Here is a 20002-nt window from a genome sequence, read left to right as displayed (position 1 = left end):
GGTCCAGGTGATTTATCACTCTTTAACTTGTTGGTTCACCAAGATTTCTTTCAGTTCCTCTGCATTGTCACCCTTGAAAACCATTTCCGGTACATGTAGATTTCTTACATCATCTTCCGTAAAGACCAAAGCAAATAATTCATTCAATCTCTCCGCTATGGCCTTGTCCTCCCTGAGTGCCCCTTTTTGCTCTTTCATGATCTAATGGTCCCATGGATTCCCTCACATGCTTTCTGCTTCTGATGTACCTGAGAAAGGTGGTGGTATGAGTTTTTGTCTCCATGGCAAGTATTTCTTTATAGTCTCTTTTAGCCTTCTTTATCAGTGCTGTGCATCTAGCATGACAGTTCTTATGTTACTTCTTATTTTCTTGATTTGGATTCTTTTTCTATTCTTTGAAGAATGTTCTTTTGGCTCTAATAGCTTCTTTCAGTTCACCTTTTAACCATGCTGGCTGTCATTTTCTCTTCTTTCCACCTTTAATATGTGGAATGCATCTGGTCTAGGCTTCCATGATGGTATTTTTAAACAATGTCCATGCCGGATTTAAAATCCTAACCTTTGTGTTTTAACCATTTTCCTTATTTTGTTGTCACCCTTTTGAAAATTAAATGCTGTTACAGTAGATTACTTTAGTGATTTCACTCCAGATATTGGCTCAAATTTGGTCATGTTATGTGTTAAGGATCATAGCTTGTGAGCCCCTGTGCCCAGCGAAGCACAGATGAGACAACTTGGACCTGAGCTCCGCAAGACGGCCGGACAATACTGAGACTTCACCTGGAGCAACCCCTTCCCCCGGGGGTTGAGCCCCCAGGGTCACCGGGAGTAGAGGCATGCCAAAAGCACGATCAGAAGTCAGGTCAAGACAGGCAGCGAGCAAGCGATGGTCAGGATTCAGGCAATAGTCAAGGCAGGCAGCAAACAAAAAGAGATGGTCAGGATTCAGGCAATAGTCAAGGCAGGCAGCACTTCTTCCCAGTAGATCCAACACTTGTACCTCTTATACCATGCCCTGCATTCCACTAAAGACTAGATCTAAAATAACTACTCCTCTTGTCGGTTTTTGGACCTTTTGCTCCAAGAAGCAGTCATTTATTACATCTGAGAATTTTACCTCACTAGCACTACCTGATGCAACATTTATCCAGTCAATATTGGGGTAATTGAAATTACCCCATTATGTTTCCTAATTTCTGTAAACATTTCTTTATCTGTCTCTTTGTTCTGTCCTGGTGATCTGTAGTACAGCCCTACCAATATACTCCTTCCCTTCACACGTGGAATTTCTATCCATAAATGTGCCACGCTGCTATCTATATCATGTAGAATGTTTATTTTGTTTGACTCACTTCTCTCTTTAACATATAGCACAACCCCTTCTCCAATATGATCCACTCTATTATCCTATTCCTATATAATATTACACACCTCCAACGTTCTAACCTGCCTGGGACCGTGACTCCCTCGGAGGTGATCTTCTAGGTAGGCTAGAACGCACTGACGTCAGTGACAGCTGATTCCCAGGCAAGGGGAGGAGTAGGGAAACACGCTCTGCGTGTTTCCCTACTCCTCCCCCTGCCTGGGAATCAGCTGTCAGTGCGCCGCTCCCTGCCACTTCGGAGCAAGTGGCAGGGAGCGGGGCAACACAGACACCCCCCCAGCCGACGAACATCAACACCCCGGCCAGGCAGGCCTACTCCTCTCCCTGCCTATGAAACAGCTCTCAGTGCCCCACCCCCCTCGGTGCATCACCCAAGTCCCTATCCCCCCTCGGCGCAACACCCAAGCCCATACCCCCCCCCCCCCCCCCCCCCCCGGCCACACCAACCCCCTCGCCACCCGCAGCCGCCAATACTAACACTGTCCAGCCGCTGCTGCTTCTCCTATTGAGCAGCAGCGGCCTGGACAAAAAGAAAAAAGCAAGAAACATTTCAAACCTGAAACAGTGCTCCGTAGACAGCCAGCTGGCATTGGCTGTCATCTCTGCAGCCGCTCCTCCTCTCCCCTGCACGTCACTGCCCCTGGAGGAAGACCCCGGAGGAGCGCAGCGATGTCACGGGGGAGAGGAGGAGCGGCTGCAGAGACGACAGCTAATGCCAGCTGGCTGTCTACGGAGCACTGTTTCAGGTTTGAAATGTTTTCTTGCTTTTTTCTTTTTGTCCAGGCCGCTGTTGCTCAACAGAAGAAGCAGCAGCGGCTGGACAGTGTTAGCATTGGTGGTGGCGAGGGGGTTTATGTGCCCGGGGGGGGGGAGGGGCTTGGGTGATGCGCCGGGGGGGCGCCGAGGGGGGGCTCTGGAACTCAAGAGGGAGGGGGGAGGTGGGATTACCTTGCTAGCGCCCGTTTCATCTGTTTCAGAAACTGGCCTTTTTTACTAGTCCTATATAATAATTCTCACCTCCAGCATTCTGAGGCTGCCTGGAACCATGGTCTGCTAGGTGCTGTAGATCAAACTGACGTCATGAATCCCACTGATTGGCTGCACCTCGGGTGATGTCACAAAGCAAGCAAACCTATGAGATGCTGCAGGACGTTTAATAGACAGGAGTGGAAGTGAGCAAAGCAAGTCTATGGTAAGCAAGGAAGCCCATTGGTTAATCTCTTTTTCCACTCCCCTACGCAGCCGTCATTGGTATACACTCAAAAACAAGCAAACCTAGGAGCTACTGCTTCACATTGTCGTTTTTAAATTGTTGTTCCATCTGAAACAAGTCTAAAGCTGTTTCAACTGGGTAGACAGTGCCTTAAAACGTGGAGGACAAAAGGAGGGGGGAAACAGACAGACCCTGCAACTGGGAGGGAGGGAGGGCAACCGACCCTGCAACTGGGTGGGAGGGAGGGGAGACCCTGCAACTGGGAAAAAGGGAGGGAGGGGGGACCCCCTGCAGCTGGGGGGGGGGGACCCTGCAACTGGGAGACAGACCGGGGGGGGGGGCGACAACTACTACTATTTAACATTTCTAAAGTGCTACCAGGGTTACGCAGCGCTGTACAATTGAACAAAGAAGGACAGTCCCTGCGCAAGGAGCTTACAATCTAAAGGACAAAGGTGCAGTCAATCAAATTGGGGCAGTCTAGATTTCCTGGATAGAGGTACAATGGTTAGGTGCCGAAGGCGACATTGAAGAGGTGGGCTTTGAGCAAGGATTTGAAGATGGGCAGGGAGGGGGCTTGGCGTATGGGCTCAGGGAGTTTATTCCAAGCATAGGGTGAGGCGAGGCAGAAAGGGCGTAGCCTGGAGTTGGCGGTGGTGGAGAAGGGTACTGAGAGGAGGGATTTGTCCTGTGAGCGGAGGTTACGGGTAGGAACGTAAGGGTAGAGAGGTAAGGAGGGGCTGCAGACCGAGTGCATTTGTAGGTTAGTAGGAGAAGCTTGAACTGTATGCGGTACCTGATCGGAAGCCAGTGAAGTGACTTGAGGAGAGGGGTGATATGAGTATATCAGTCCAGGCGGAAGATAAGGCATTCAGCCGAGTTCTGAACGGATTGAAGGGAGGATAGATGGTTAAGTGGGAGGCCAGTGAGGAGTAGGTTTCAGTAGTCAAGGCGAGAGGTGATAAGAGCACGGATGAGAGTTCGGGTGGTGTGCTTGGCCCGGAAGAGGCGAATTTTGCTGATGTTATAGAGAAAGAAGCGACAGGTCTTGGCTGTCTGCTGGATACGGGCAGAGAAGGAGAGGGAGGAGTCGAAGATGACTCAGAGGTTGCGGGCAGATGAGACGGGGAGGATGAGGGTGTTGTCGACTGAAATAGAGAGTGGAGGGAGAAGAGAAGTGGGTTTGGGTGGAAAGACAATGAGCTTGGCCTTGGCCATGTTCAGTTTCAGGTGGCGGTTGGACATCCAGGCGGCAATGTCGGATAAGCAGGCCGATACTTTGGCCTGGGTTTCCACAGTGATGTCTGGTGTGAAGAGATAAAGCTGGGTGTTATCGGCATAAAGATGATATTGGAAACCATGAGATGAGATCAGCGAGCCTAGTGAAGAGGTGTAGATTGAAAAAAGAAGGGGTCCAAGGACAGATCCCTGAGGAACTCCAACAGAGAGCGGGATGGGGGTGGAGGAAGATCCATGAGAATGTACTCTGAAGGTACGGTGGGAGAGATAAGAGGAGAACCAGGAGAGGACAGAGCCCTGGAACCCAAATGAGGACAGTGCGGCAAGAAGTAAATTATGATAGTGTCAAAAGCGGCGGATAGATCAAGGAGGATGAGGATGGAGTAGTGACCTTTGGATTTGGCAAGGAACAGGACATTAAAGACTTTAGTGAGTGCCGTTTGTCGAGTGTAGAGGGCGAAAACCGGATTGAAGCAGATAGAGGATGGCATGAGAGGAGAGAAAATCAAGGCAGCAGCTGTGAACGGCGTGTTCAACTAGCTTGGAGAGGAAGGGTAGGAGGGAGATGGGGCGGTAGTTGGAGGGACAGGTAGGGTCTAGTGATGGTTTTTTGAGAAGTGGTGTGACTACAGCATGCTTGAAGGTGTCAGGGACAGTTGCAGTGGAGAGAGAGAGGTTGAGGATATGACAGATGGGGTGGGGGGTGGCAATAGGAGAGATGGAGTTTAGTAAGTTGGTAGGGATGGGATCAGAGGAACAGGTGGTGCATTTCGAGGAGGAAAGAAGGTGGGCGGTTTCCTCCTTGGTGATATCAGGAAAAGAGGAGAAGGAGGCCTGGGTTGGTTGGTTGAGGGAGTGGGTTAAAGGGAGAAGAGGGGAAGGTGGCTTGGTAGTGAATTCGAGGTTGATCTTCTGTACCTTGTCGCGGAAGTAGTCAGCCAATGATTGAGGAGAGAGTGAGGGGGGTGGGTGGGAGCGGAGGGCACTTTGAGGAGGGAGTTAAGGGTGGCGAAGAGACGACGAGGGTTGGAGCCGAGAGAATTAGTCAATTGGGTGTAATAGTCCTGTTTGGCAAGGAATATGGAGGACTGGAAGGAGGATAGCATGAATTTGTAATGAATGAAGTCATGATGGGTGCGAGACTTCCTCCAGATGCGTTCAGGAGATCGGGCGCAGTAGCGAAGGTATCGGATGCAAGGGGTCAGCCAGGGCTGGGGATTAGTACGCCTTGTGGGACGGGAGATGGATGGTGCAAGGGTGTCCAGAGCAGAGGAGAGAGTGGCATTGTAAGCAGAGACAGCCTTGTCGACAGACTCGGAGGACATGATGGAAGGGAGGAGATTAGAGATGCAAGAGGATAAGGTGGGAGGGTCGATAGCTTGGAGATTCCTGAAAGTAGTGGTTAGTGTTGGGCGGGACTTAGGGGGATGGTGATGAAGGTGATGAGGTGATGATCTGAGAGAGGAAGAGCAGAGGCGCAGAAATTGGAGGGTGAGCAGGTGGAGGAGAGGACGAGGTCAAGACAATGGCCAGTTTGGTGAGTAGGGGTGGAGGAGCTCAGCTGGAGGTTGAAGGAGGATGTCAGAGTGAGGAATTGAGAAGTATAAGAGTTGGATGGGTCATCGGCGTGTATGTTAAAGTCTCCAAGAATGAGGGACGGAGATGAGGGTTCAAGAAAAACGGAGAGCCAGGCATCGAAGTCGGTAAGGAAGGAAGGGAGAGACTTATCAGAGGGGGCGGTAAATGACTGGAACTCTGAGTGGGAGCGGGTAGAATAGACGGATGACGTGAGCTTCAGAGGATGAGAAGCAGTGAGACTGCGGTAGGAGGAGGGGTTGAAAACTACAGGAGGGTGAAAGTAGAAACCCGACTCCTCCTCCACGGCCAACTGGGTGGGGAGTGTGGGAGAAAAGAACTTCCATGGCACAGGGCTGCGACTGAGGCAGAGTCGTCGGGGGTGAGCCAGGTTTCAGTTAGGGCGAGCAGTCAAAGGGAACGGGAGATGAAGAGATCATGGGTGAATGAAAGTTTGTTGCAGACCGAGTGGGTATTCCACAGGGCACACGAGAAGGGGAGGGAAGGGGGGGGAGGAGTGGAATAAAGATGAGATTGGAGACATCCCGGAATCGTTTGCATGGATAGGACGAGGACAGGTGTGGGGGACCTGGATTGGGGTTGATGTTTCCCACGGAGAGCAGGAGAAGGAGCAAGATAGTGCGGAGGAGGGTGGGGGAGGTAGGGTGACGAAGATGGGATGTGCTTAGGAGGAATGGGGATGGGTTAATGGCAGGAAGGAAGTGTTGAAGGTTGAGAGCTAGCAAGGAGGAGGGGGATAGGAGAGATGGTGAGGTGATGAAGGACGGGGGTAGGTAGGGTATTGTAGTAGTGAGCAGGACTGGAGAGGACATGGATGGGCAGTGAGTTTCAGCGGTATATAGCGGTAGGGGCAGGGGGATAAGATTAGATGTGTATAGGGGCCATGAGTAGTGACTGCGGTGTTTACGGGTGCATATGTAGTGACTGGAGGCTTAAAACTGGAACAGAAGGGCTGGCGGGAAGGCAGGGCAGCAGGCAACAGCTTGGAACAGAAGGGCTGGCGGGTAGGTAGGTTGATGGGTGGGCAGGCAGGTTGATGGGCAGGGAGGCAGGCCCTGGAACTGGGAGGGAGGGGGGACCCTGGCACATACTCTCATTCTCACACACACACTCGCACCCAGTGTCACACACACACACACTCGCACATTCACTCTCTCTCACACAGACACTCTCTCAAACATACACACTCCAAGGAAAACCTTGCTAGCGCCTGTTTCCTTTAAAACAGAAACGGGCCTTTTTTACTAGTTATGATATAATTTGTACTCTGATAACAGTGTCCCATTGATTGTCCTCCTTTCACCATGTCTCTGAGATTACTGTTATATCTACCTCTTCATTTAGTGCTATATACACAAACTCTCCCATCTTAGTTTTTTAGGCTTCATTTGTATATTACATTTCAAATTGTGGTTTTCCTTACATCTAAAAGCTGCTTTTAAATTGACGGGGATAATTTGCATCATTTACTCTGTTATCCCATTAAACACTCTTGGATTTCTTTCACCATTATTGAAACCTCTCTATTGGAATACCCTAAAGATCCTGTTTCAATAGTATCCTTCAAGGAAACTCCACACCGAACCATGCGCTCCTAGGTGTCTGTCGGCTTCCCCCTTCCCCCATTTTAGTTTAAAAGAGGCTCTATCTCCTTTTTAAATGTTAGCGCCAACAGCCTGGTACCTCCCAGTTAAGGTGGAGGTCATCCTTTTGGAACAAGCTCCCCCTTTCCCAGAATGTTGCCCAGTTCCCAACAAATCTAAATCCCTCATCCCTACACCATCGTCTCAACCACGCATTGAGACTTTGGAGCTCTGACTGCCTCTTGGGTCCTGCACATGGAACAAGGAGCATTTCTTTTTCTTCTTTTTTTATTTATTTATTTATTTATCATTTTACTTAATTACATTCACATTTATCACATAAATGTAAGGAAATACAGAAATTAATATAAAAAGGAAAACATTTTCTCTCAACAATATATATTTACATAATTGTCCACAATTGGAAGATCCAAGATCAGGAAAACAATCTTAAAGAAAATAAGAAAAACTCAAAATGGTTAATCTTACACTTCACATTTTCTGAGGGAGAAAGGTTAATCGGTTATTGCAGCCGGTACAGTGGTAACTGAAGGAAGTTGCTGCAGAGGATTCTTCATCTGTTTCCACAAACTCTTATAATTTCTTAGGTTCAAACAAGGAGCATTTCTGAGTATGCTATCATGGAGGATCTGGATTTCAGCTTTCTACCTAAGAGCCTAAACTATGAATATGAAAGCCTATATGTGATTTGGCAATTCATTTTCCCTTTTATTCTTCAATTTATAAAGCACTAACTTGTATTGTTGCTGAATTGTCATACCAAGATTTATTTTTACACAGATTTAAAATATTTGGAGAGCTGCCTTTACTTTCTGTCCGAATCTCGGATGAAAAGCTGAGAGGTATCCTGGAACTGATTGACAGCATTCCTAAACCAGAAAGTCCTCCAGCTTCCTCTGTCTCGCCCAAAAAAATTCAGGTATATTAATTTATAGAGCATATTTTGTTCCTTTTCTTTGTGCTAATGTTTCACATTCTATTTTGTGGGAGTTCTAGAAAATAGGTACAAGGTATGAAGTAGCATTTGGATTTAGACTTACTACTTATTTCTTTTAAGTCCAAGTTCATGTAATAGTTGATTGTCACCTTCTGTTGTATCTAAATTTCTTATCTCTGGGAAGACATATATAGTGAAGTTAAAGTAGCTTACATATAGATCGCTACCTTGATGAAATGGTCACTTGCTTTTCTTACCTTTTATATTTTTTCTTTTAAACTTTTTTTCTCCTTTCCTCATATTTTTGTCGTCTTTTGCAGTTTTAAACTCTATAGTCTTGATGATAATGGTTGACCTATAAGTTCTTTTAAATATTTAAATATAAATGCAAATATAAAAATGAATGCTTAAAATAAAGTTCAAGAAATCGGTTAAAATATATAATGTCATTTTATATTAATTAACAAAGGAATTTGTTACCAAACTCATGTCCATAGTTTTTTTTTTACTAGGACAAGCAGAATAGATGATGGATGCTGTCATCCAGTGGTGCCCACGCATGTAACACTGAGCAAGTCTCTCTTGTCATCCCCCTTCTCCTCCACCGCTAACGCCAGACTTTGCTCCTTTTATCTTGCTGCACCTTATGCCTGGAACCGCCTTCCCGAGCCCATACGTCTAGCTCCATCTCTACCTGTTTTTAAATCTATGCTGAAGGCTCACCTTTTCACTGCTGCCTTTGGCTCCTAGCTACTACCCATTTGTCCTCCTCCCTGTTCCTCTTTACCCTGTAATTCCCTTGCCCGTAATGTCTTGTCTGTCTGTTTTACCTAGATTGTAAGCTCTTTGAGCAGGGACTGTCTCTCTATGTCAATTGTTCAGTGCTGCGTGCATCTGGTATCGCTATATAAATGCTAATAGTAGTAGTAACACTTCTCCAGCACATTTCAAGAAGTTTTGGGACTGTCTCACTGAGCATGTGATCCTGTTCCTGCCTGCTGCTGTTGTGCAGGCCCCTCCTTTAATTTTTCAAGGAGCAGAACAGACATCTTTTGCGTGCTCTCCACAGAGTAACTGCTGCAATTTTCCTCAACTTCCATTTTGTGGCAGTAAATTCTGTTTTGTTCCCCCCCCCCCCCCCCCCCCCCCCCCGGTAGATTCCCTAGTTAGATTTGCAAGCCTTTTGATGTTTTGTTGGAAGCTTGGTAGGCTGTTTTTAGGCCTTGGTCTATCTATGTACATTTTTCATCATTGTCATGTTTAAGAAGACCCCTAGTGGCTTCAAGAGGCTTTCTTGGTACAACAGACCCATATCCATTATGAATACTCATAATTGGTGCCTGCAGTGCCTTGGACCCAACCCCATGATCTCTCTCATTTTATTCTGTGTTCCCAGATGTGAGAGAGGACTTCATGGTAGAGAAAAGCAGAAGGAAAAGCTTCTTGGTCCAAGAGAGGTCCAGAGACATCTGTATTGGAAGCATTTATCTCTTTGGGTCCTGGAGCAGTATCACATGCTGAAGATGCATCAACATAGTGTCTCTTGATCCCCTTCAACACTGAGCATCGAATGAGGGCATTGGGAATAATCAGCCTCCAATTTCCTCTTGAAGAAGAGAAAATGGTCCATCCTTGTCTTCATTGGTGCCAAGGGAGTGTGATACTGGTCTCTGGCAGAGGTTTGGACAACTAAACAGTGCCACTCATTGGAGCAGTGCACAGAGAGTACTGGGGCTGGTGATATCCTTCAATTCCCCTTGATATGAAGACCACTTATCCTCCATGCTATCAGAGGGCGTGACTGCCTCCATGCACCCAAGACCCTGGTTCCGATATACCCCAAGTGATTCAGGATGATGGGGCCACATTTACTGTGTTGTCCCACACTTTTGTTGATGGCAACCTTTGAGGAGCAGCTCATGTAGAAATTTAAGTAGAGGATGAAGGATTTTGTTTCTTGGTAGTGTCGAGCCAAGACGTAGTCCAGTCAATCCTGGAGACCCGTGCGTCGGGGCACATTTACTGTGTTGTCCCACACCTTTGTTGATGGCAACCTTTGAGGAGCAGCTCATGTAGAAATTTAAGTAGAGGATGAAGGATTTTGTTTCTCGGCAGTGTCGAGCCAAGACGTAGTCCAGTCAATCCTGGAGACCCGTGCATTGCAGCCAAAGCCTTGAAGGGGCTCAAAGTTGATCTCAGCCATACCGCTGTCAATTTCCATTGTATTGGAGGAGGAAACTACACCATGGCATTGGAGCGTCTTGGCCAAACTACCGATTCCCTGGCTAAGCATTACCATGGAATCGGTAGTTTGAGACAAGCCAATGCTCAAATGGCTCTGACTTGGAACTCTCATGGGACTATTAAGAAGAGCCAGAGGTTGTCTTGGAGGAAGTATCTCTAGACCTTCCATCAGATCCCTTCCTACCTCATGAGAGGTGTAAATCCTTACCTGAGGAGCTCTTGCTCATTGATTTTGTGAGGGAGTTGGCTCAGGACATCCCATTTAAGTTAGAGATGGAGGAGCAGCCCATGGCAGAATAGTTGGTAATCCTAGAATTCCTTGACCCACACAAGGAAGCAGCGGCAGTGCCTACTCACAGAATCTTGAAGGAGGTTCAGTTGAAAATGTGAGATACCCCTTCTCTGTTTCTTCTATCAATAAGGTTGACTCTATGGAGTTCTAAGGGCTCCTGGATTTGAGGAGCAGCAGCTTCCTCCACAATTCCATGGTGGTCAAATCCACTCTTAAAAGAGCAAGAATTCCAAGACTCACTCCTTTATGCCCCTTATGAGGGAGGATTTGAACAATGGAGTGTGTTGGAAAAAAATCTTTTCAGAATGCTATGCTCACATTCTACATAGTATCCTAATAGCTTGTATAAATATACACTAGCGGAACATAGTGCACAAGGTAGAGGCAGTTGCCAATTCTGTCCCTAAGGAGAAGGCCAAAGAACTCTGCAGAATAGTAGCCAAAGGGAAGGCGTATGGAAAATACATGGTCAATGTAACCTATATTTTAATATGGATTCAAGAGCTTCTTCTATGAGTATTGGCATCCACGTTCACCTGGCTGAGGACCTCAGACTTGAGGCTTGAAGCTTGTTGACCTTCTTTGCTGTGGAGAGAATGTCTTTGGAGATGAGGTACAGGAGGCTGCTACACCCGTATCCTCTTTTCAGACCCACTTCCAACCCAGCCTCTTCCAAGAGGTATCAGAGCACTGGTCAACAGAGATCCTGCTACTCTTATAAGCACAGGTATCCTCAACCCTTCTGCTCCTCTCAATCCAGACAGGGATCTCACACTTGTCCAGACAGCAGAGGGCCCAGAAAACTCAAACCTCTCCAGAGCTAAAACAAGAGGTGTGATTTTGAATGTCTCCAGGAGAACATGGCTGAAATCCTAGTAACAGTTCTCAGTGACCTTTTGGTAGGAGGGAGGCTAAAATATTTTGGAAACAGATGGGCTCTTATAAACTCAGACTAGTGGGTTCTTAAAATCATCCAGATAGATTATTGTCATTGTTTAGATGTTGAGAGGTTAACACCAGCTTCTCTGAACTTGCCTGACATTATCTCTCAGGTCTTTATGGCTGGCAGAAGAGGATACAGGGTTTTTTTAAATTATTACTACTTTTATTGTTGATCACCAACCATACAACATTTGTCCGTTGTAAGAGCCACATAACCCCCAACATAATGTTAAAACAAACTACATGTACCCCTCTCCCACCCCCACCAACCAATCCCTCCTCACCCACCGAAGCAGCATGAAGCCCCAAGAGATATATGGTCATAAAACAGCAGGGCCAGCTAATGTTTCTCAAATATACATTCAAAAACAAACAGCTAACAGTTACCACTGACTGTTACCCTGATTCCTCCAGCCGAGATATGTCCCATACTTCATGGAAATAGAACAGTTGACCAATCTGGAGTGATGTCAGTTTAGTCATTGACAAACATAGCCCATCTTAAGAAGCACTACCTACAATCAAGGTGTTAAGCTGTTGCTGCTAGGGCTATTTTTCTTGTAATAAAAAAGCGGGTTGCTACTTTATGTTCCCTTTTTACTCCAACAGACTAGAAATGCAGCAAACAAAATACCCAGCCAGGGTGGAATATTATCTCGAGTATCTGGTAAACCAAAGTCAGTACCTCAACCCAATAAAATTGCACTTTAGGGCAAGACCACCAGGTACCTATACAAAATTTTTAATCTGTTTTCTACTAAGCAGGTGTTTATAGATACCTTCAGTAAATATTGGATGCTTATTTCCACTGTCTTAAAAAAAAATCATCTCCCATTGATTAATATAGTAGTGGTGTGCTTGAAAGAGTGCAGGGCACCGTACAAGCGGGTTATACAGCCTGTGCTACTGCTCCCCGTCAGTGCCCACTCCAATAATCTCTCTGGAAACCCAAGCATCCCCCCACCCCGGCCCTACGCTGGAGGTAATCCTGAATTTGTCTATAGTTGACATGATGTGGTGGCAGCCCATATTCCTCCTGTAATGCAGAAAAAGGTAATATTTCCCCTTCTTCTCAGATATGGCCTAATGTGCAGAGTCCTTGTGGTTCCCATATGCCAAAGACGGGGTCTCGAATCCCCGGGGCAAATCCCAGTGCATAGCGTATTGCCATACTTATAAAATAAGTTCTGACTGAAAAATATTTAGCTCGAATTTTATACTAAGTCATAAGGGGATGACGCTCCCCCAAAGGGTCTTTTAAAATCTGTAACAGGTTATGTTTACGAAGCCATAGTAAAGCCCAAAGTAGTACATTGTTTAGTCATTTTCGTTTAATTTAACCCATATTTTGGTCAGGCTGTGAAGCCGCTCAGGTAATACCTAGAGCTGGGCTGTCCGGTAATACAGATGGAAAGCTGGAAGTCCCCCCCCCCCCCTTTTGTTTAGGTTGGTATAACATTGTCATACGAAACTGGGGAGGGTGTTTTTTTCCAAATGTAAGAGAGAGTTTTCCTTTGATGCTGGATAAAGAACTTAGCTGGAACGGACAAAGGAAGAGCCAAAAATAAATATAAGAGCTTAGGCATGATCATCATTTTAACAGCCTAGATCCTGCCAAAAAGCCAGGAGAGGTTCAAGCCCTCCCACCTATCAAGATCCTCAAAACGTTCTCTCAGCCTCTGAAGAAAGTTAGCCTCATATAGGCTGTCAAGTGTCTTTATCACATTAATTCCCAGATAGCGAATGTAGTGAGTGGCCCGGCAAAATGTGAATTACCCCTTGCTCCTGAAAAACCCGCTCAGTGGAATCCAAAGTGATATTCAATATCTCAGATTTGGTCTTATTGACTTTAAAGCCTGAGATTCTACCATACTGTTGTAATTCTGATTGTATCTGCATCAAGGATTTTCGTGGGTTCGATAAGGTGAGAAGAATATCGTCACTACATTGCATAATTTTATGCTCTATCTGACCAGCAGTTATCCCCATTATCACCCTAACCTGCTTATTTTCGAAAGGAGAAAAACGCCCATGTTCGGGAGATGGGCGTCCGTTTCCCGTGGGCGGCCAAATCGGTATAATCGAAAGCCGATTTTGGTCGTCTTCAACTGCACTCCGTCGCGGGAACGAATAAAGTTGACGGGGGCATGTCGGAGGCATGGTGAAGGCGGGACTGGGGTGTGATTATCGGCCGAGCAGAGATGGGTGCGCTCGGCCGATAATGGAAAAAAGAAAGGCGTTTTTAGCGAGAATTTAGGACACTTTTTTGGACCCGTTTTTCTCACGAACAGGACCCCAAAAAGTGCCCTAAATGACCAGACGACCACCTGAGGGAATCGGGAGTCCCCTCCCCTGACTCCCCCAGTGGTCACTAACCCCCTCCCACCAAAAAAAACCCACTTGCAAAAACCTTATTTCCCAGCCTCTATGCCACCCTCAAATTCCGTACCCACCTCCATGACAGCAGAATGTGTTCAATCCTCTCACAGCCTTTCCCTGGGTCAGATGTGGCTCTCGGGTGCACTGCAGGGTCACATCAGCATTGCATTGTGGTGGGTGTAGGGTATTGGGTTCTGTGATTTCACTAGCTTGGTGTTACAGTCTCACGATGTTGGTAGTTGGTAGGCTCTTCTCCCATGGTGCTTTTCCCTCTGCTTACTGGGTCAGAATGTGCCCTGTTTTGTTTCCGGTAGTCCACGAGGTAGTGGCCATGTTTGTAAGTCCGTTTTAGATCCCTTTTGTGTGTTAGCCACGTTACAGAACTTAGTTACCTTGAATGTTGCTGAACGAGGGCATTGTACACCATTCTGCCAGCTCTGAGCTACTGCTAATCTTAGTACCAGGGAGACTCGTTGCCAGTGGGGCACAACCTCTGATCTGCAGTTAACTGTGAGTAAACGCGGTTATTGAAATAAAGGACGTTTTCAGCGAGATTAGTCTTACGGTGTGAACTGGTGTGCCAAGGTTATACAGCAGCAACAAGTCCTGGCCCTGGAGCAGTTTTAGTGGGTAATGCAGTGTACTTCAGGCAGGCAGACCCAGGCCCATCCCCTCCTACCTGTACCACTTGTGGCGGTAAATGGGAGCCCTCTAACCCCCCCCCCCCAAACCCACTGTACCCACATGTAGGTGCCCCCCTTCACCATTAAGTGCTATGGTAATGGTGTTGAGTTGTGGGGAGTGGGTTTTGGGGGGGATTTGGGGGTCTCAGCACCCAAGGTAAAGGAGCTATGCACCTGGGAGGTAATTTAATGTTTTTTCCTATTTTTTCAAAGTGCCCCCTAGGGTGCCCCGGTTGGTGTCCTGGCATGTGAGGGGGACCAGTGCACTACGAATCCTGGCACAAAACCGTACGTTCGAAACAAAAGGTAAACGTCCATCTTTTTCGAAACTACGATTCGGCCCACCCCTTCACGGACCCGTTCTCGGAGATGGACGTTCTTACACATGGTCGTTTGCGTTCGATTATGCCCCTTTATCCAGCTTATAATCGAAAAAGAAAAACGCCTATATTTCGACCCAAATCGGGAGATGGGCGTTTTTCTCGCAAAGGCGCCCAAATCGGTATAATCGAAAGTTGATTTTGGGCATTTCCAACTGCACTCCGTCGCGGAAACGAATAAAGTTGGTGGGGGCGTGTCGGAGGCGTGGTGGAGGCGGAACCGGGGCGTGGTTATCAGCAAAGGAGAGATGGGCGTCTTTAGCTGATCATCGAAAAAAAAAAAAGGCGTTTTTACCGCGATTTTGGGTCACTTTTTTTGGACCCTTTTTTTTCACGAACAAGTCCCAAAAAAGTGCTCCAACTGCCCAGATGACCACTGGAGGGTATCGGGGATGACCTCCCGGGACTCCCCCAGTGGTCACTAACCCCCTCCCACCAAAAAAACCCCCACTTTACAAACTTTTTTCCAGCCTCTATGCCAGCCTCAAATGCCGTACTCACCTCCATGACAGCAGAATATGTTCGATCCTGTCACAGCCTTTCCCTGGGTCAGATGTGGCTCTCGGGTGCACTACAGGGTCACATCAGCATTGCATTGTGGTGGGTGTAGGGTGTTGGGCTCCGTGATTTCATTAGCTTGTGTTACAGTCTCACGATGTTGGTAGTTGGTAGGCTCTTCTCCCATGGTGCTTTTCCTCCTGCCTACTGGGTCAGAGTGTGCCCTGTTGTGTTTCCTGTTGTAGTCCATGTGGTAGTGGCCATTTTTGTAAGCCAGTTTTAGTTCCCTTTCCTGTGTTAGCGATGCTAGACAACTTAGTTCTTCCTTTGAATGTGGCTGAAAGAGGGCATTGTACAGCATTCTGCCAGCTCTGACCTACTGCTAATCTCAGTATCAGGGAGACTCATTGCCAGTGGGGCACAACCTCTGATCTGCAGTTAACTGTGAGTAAAGGCGGTTATTCCAATAAAGGACGTTTTCGGAGAGATTAGTCTTCAGGTGTCAACTGGTGTGCCAATGTTATATAACAGCAACCAGTCCTAGAGGCCTGCGTGTATGCAGGTCCCTGGAGCACTTTTAGTGGGTACCGCAGTGCACTTCAGCCAGGTGGCCCCAGGCCCATCCCCCCCCCACCTGTAACACTTGTGCTGGTAAATGGGAGGCCTCCAAAACCCACTGTACCCACATGTAGGTGCCCCCTTCACCCCTAAGAGCTATGGTAGTGTTGTACATTTGTGGGTAGTGGGTTTTGGGGGAGGGGGGTTGGGAGCTCAGCACCCGTGGTAAGGGAGCTATGCATGTGGGAGCTTTTTCTGAAGTCCACCGCACTGACCTAGGGTGCCCAGTTGGTGTCCTGGTATATCGGGGGGGGGGCAGTGTACTACGAATCCTGGCCCCTCCCACGACCAAATGGCTTGGATTAGGACGTTTTTGAGCTGGGCGTTTTTAGTTTCCATTATCGCTAAAAAAAACCAAACGCCCAGCTCAAAAACGTCCATTTTTTTCGAAAATTTGGTTCAGCCTTGCCCCTTCACGGACCCGTTCTCGGAGATATATGCCCATGGAGATAGGTGTTTCTGTTCGATTATACCCCTCTATGGGTCCTAAGAAGCTGTGTCAGAAGCTCAGTGGTGGTAGCAAAAAGTGGAGATAAGACACAGCCTTATCTTGTGCCCCGATGTAATGCAAATGGAGCTGTATGGGTGCTATTTACTTTTAGACATGCTATTATTAACTGTAATCAACATTAGACATGTATATTAACTGTAATCAACATAAATAATTCCCAGAAATTCCCACCCGTTCCAACACCAAGATCATAAACTGCCAATTTTCCTGTTTGAATGCTTTTTCTGCATTGAGGGAGATCAAAAGCATGGGAATACCCTTGTCAGTAGTCTGGTGTAACAGGTGAAGGGTTCTACGAATATTATCATACGTTTGCCTCCCTGTTGTAAAGCCTGCTTGGTCCTCCTTAATAGAAGGCTAAAGGTGCTGCAGACGCCATGCTAAAATTTTTGTAAAGATTTTATAATTGACACAAGAAGTGAAATTGGACTATAGGAACTGCAGGTCAATGGATTCTTCCCAGGGTTCAGCAAGATTGTAATTGCACTAAGCACAAGAGTATGGTAGTTCATTGAGACCCTGGGAAACAATGGTGCTAAATACTTGCTGTAACATTTATAGAACCTATTTGTAAATCTGTAAGGGCCTGGATCCTTTCCATTGGGAAGGCCCACTGAATCTCATCTATGGCAATATGTTTAGATAGGGCCTCTAGCTCAGTCTCAGGGATAGAAGGCAGCACTACTTTATCAAGATAATGACAAATAACTGCATCTGTAGGTGATTATGTCTGGTCGATACAAACAAGTGTATTAATCTATAAATATATTGTGTATATCTTTGGTGGTGGTGCGTGGGTGCCTTTTCTCATTTTGAATTGAATAGATATGATTACGGCACTCCATCTTTAACATTAGTTAAGAGGCGACTTGCCTTATTTCCAAATTCAAAATGGATTTGTCACACACTCTGCAAGTTTTCAGAAATCTCTACTAATGAACATCATGGAGCTCTAATCTCAATCCTATGAAGTCACTCCTCCAAGATTGGGAATTTTGGGCCCTTCTTCAGTTGCTGGTCTAAGCTCTCAGTTTGGTCCTGTAACTGCCCCTCCCTTGCTAAGCAGGTTTTCTGTTGATGGGCCTTCAAGGCAATTATCTTTCAATGCATCCACCTCCTTAAGCCCTTTCCATAGGATCTCTGAGAATACCTCTTCAGTGTCATTCAGCTGAATATATTCTAATAGATCTTTCTCTAGTTGGGTGACATTATCAGAATCCTGCAAAATAATGTTATCTAAGTGCCAGTAGTGGATTCCTCCTGAATCCAGGGGTCTTACTACTTACTTACATCATTTCTGTAGCACTACTAGATGTACACAGCGCTATACACATTTTATGCAGGTACCTTCTCTGTCCCTTTAGGGCTCACAATCTAAGTTTTTATACCTGAGGCAATGAAGGGTTAAATGACTTACCCAAGGTCAAGGAGCTGCTGTGGGAATTGAACCTTGGTTGCCAGGATCAAAGCCCACTGCACTAACCATTAGGCTACTCATCCACTCGTAGTTAAAACCAATAGTGTATGGGGTCATGATGTGACCTTGTTCGTGTTTGGATCTGAGTACTATGAACTCTACATAATATAGATGAGTCCCCAAACCAATAGTCAATATGTGAGTGGAAATTGTGAAATCCCTAGTGGTGGGATACAAATATTTCCATATATCATATAAGACCCAATGTGTAAGAGCTCCAAAACTGGGCTTGATATTTGAATGAAGAGGATACAGTTTTAAATGGAAGAGGTTTGCCATCCTAAGGCCCTAGATCCATTTTCCTGTCCCCACACAAAAACTGGTTTAATACCTTGCATCTGAACCAGGTCTAAAGACCAACTCTGTAGTGTTTGTTTATTAAAGCGTTTAATATACTGCCCTTCCATAAAATCAGAGTGGTTTATGTAATATAAAAATCTAATAATAAAAACAAATTATATAGACAAAAGAAAAAAAAATACAATTTAGAGTTTATCAAGTAGAACGTAAACCCATCTCTGTACAGCCTTTAGTTCAATTTATGTAGGGCTTGCTTCTGTTGAAGCCTCCAACTAATCCCCCACAATGTCATGGAGCTCAATGTTCTTACTACACCAAAAAAGTTCACAGAAAGTGCAACGAGATTAAAAATTGATAATGGAAATTTAACAACAGAATTTTTTTTAATGTGCTAAATTTTTTTCTATTAAATTTTGATTATCAATTTTTCATAATTTTTGTACTTTCTGTGAAACCTTTTTGGTGTAGAGCTCAGTGTTCTTACCCAACTAATGAAAGCTCCATTTCAACCACCTGCAATCTGAAGTGCCTGATCTGGCAAGTCTATTTTTCAGAGGTGGTCACTTTAACTTGCAGAGTGAGCTCCAGGCTGTAGTTAACTGATCCACCTTATTCTAAGTTTTTCAATAATATCTAGCACCCATGAAGAGTACCTTCTCAGAGTAGTGTCAGATTCTGTCTGAACCAGTCAATAGTCCTGCTGTTCTTCCCCCCCCCCACCCAAACTTCATGCCCTCAAAGGTGAAAGCACTCTGCATACTTGGACTGCAAGAAATCCTTGGTCGTCTTTCTGAAGCAAGCTATAGCCCATAGAATGTCCAACTTTTTGTTTCTTTTGACCCTAAAAGAAAGGGGGCTGCTGTTGGCAAAAACACACTTTAGTTGGCTAGCAGACTGCATTTCCTTCACTTATTCCCAGGCAGGTCTACATCTAGAAGGTCATGTCACAGCTTGTAAGATCAGAGCTATGGCAGTGTAGGTAGCCCACCTAAGATCAGCCTCCATTGAAGAAATTAGTAGGGATGCAACCTCTTGCTACTGTCTAGAACAGGACTCCTGATGCAATAGTAGGTTTGGCCAGATAGTCCTTCATTCCCCCAGGCACATTTATTTCAGTTCCAGACTGCCTTCTTAAAAAAAAAAAAAAGAAGAAGAAAAAGTAAAACCAATATAATAAGGCTTGTTGCCACCAAAAAGAGTACTGCTGTTTGCTTGTTGCAGAACCTCTGTTTTGCTCTTCCCTTTTTCTGTTGAAGTACATAAGTATTGCCATACTGGGACAGATCAAAGGTCTATCAAGCCCAGCATCCTGTTTCCAACAGTGGCCAATCCAGGTCACAAGTACCTGGCAAGATCCCAAAACAGTACAATATATTTTATTTCTAGAAATAAGCAGTGGATTTTCTTTTCCCAAGTCCATTTTAATAATGGTCTATGGACTTTTCCTTTAGGAAGCCATCCAAACTTTTTTTAAACACTGCTAAGCTAACTGCTTTTACTACATTCTCTGGCAACGAATTCCAGAGTTTAATTACACGTTGAGTGAAGAAATATTTTCTCCGATTCGTTTTAAATTTACTACTTTGTAGCTTCATTGCATGCCCCCTAGTCCTCGTAGTTTTGGAAAGAGTAAACAAGCGATTCACTTCCACCTGTTCTACTCCACTCATTATTTTATAGATCTCTATCATATCTCCCCTTAGCT

At 45.8% G+C, this 20002-nt stretch overlaps 1 protein-coding gene across 1 annotated transcript in view; it reads left to right on the top strand.

Moving 5' to 3' along the window:
• Positions 1-20002, top strand: part of VPS13A (vacuolar protein sorting 13 homolog A) — a 556982-nt gene that overhangs the window by 184371 nt on the left and 352609 nt on the right. Inside the window, exon 23 of the mRNA XM_030193720.1 lies at positions 7817-7955. Coding sequence (XP_030049580.1) covers positions 7817-7955 — 139 coding nt within the window. The remainder of the gene's footprint in view (positions 1-7816; positions 7956-20002) is intronic.

Source organism: Microcaecilia unicolor, chromosome 2, assembly GCF_901765095.1.
Source record: "Microcaecilia unicolor chromosome 2, aMicUni1.1, whole genome shotgun sequence".
Classification (NCBI taxonomy): Eukaryota; Metazoa; Chordata; class Amphibia; order Gymnophiona; family Siphonopidae; genus Microcaecilia; species Microcaecilia unicolor.
This window is presented reverse-complemented; position numbering and strand designations above follow the sequence as displayed.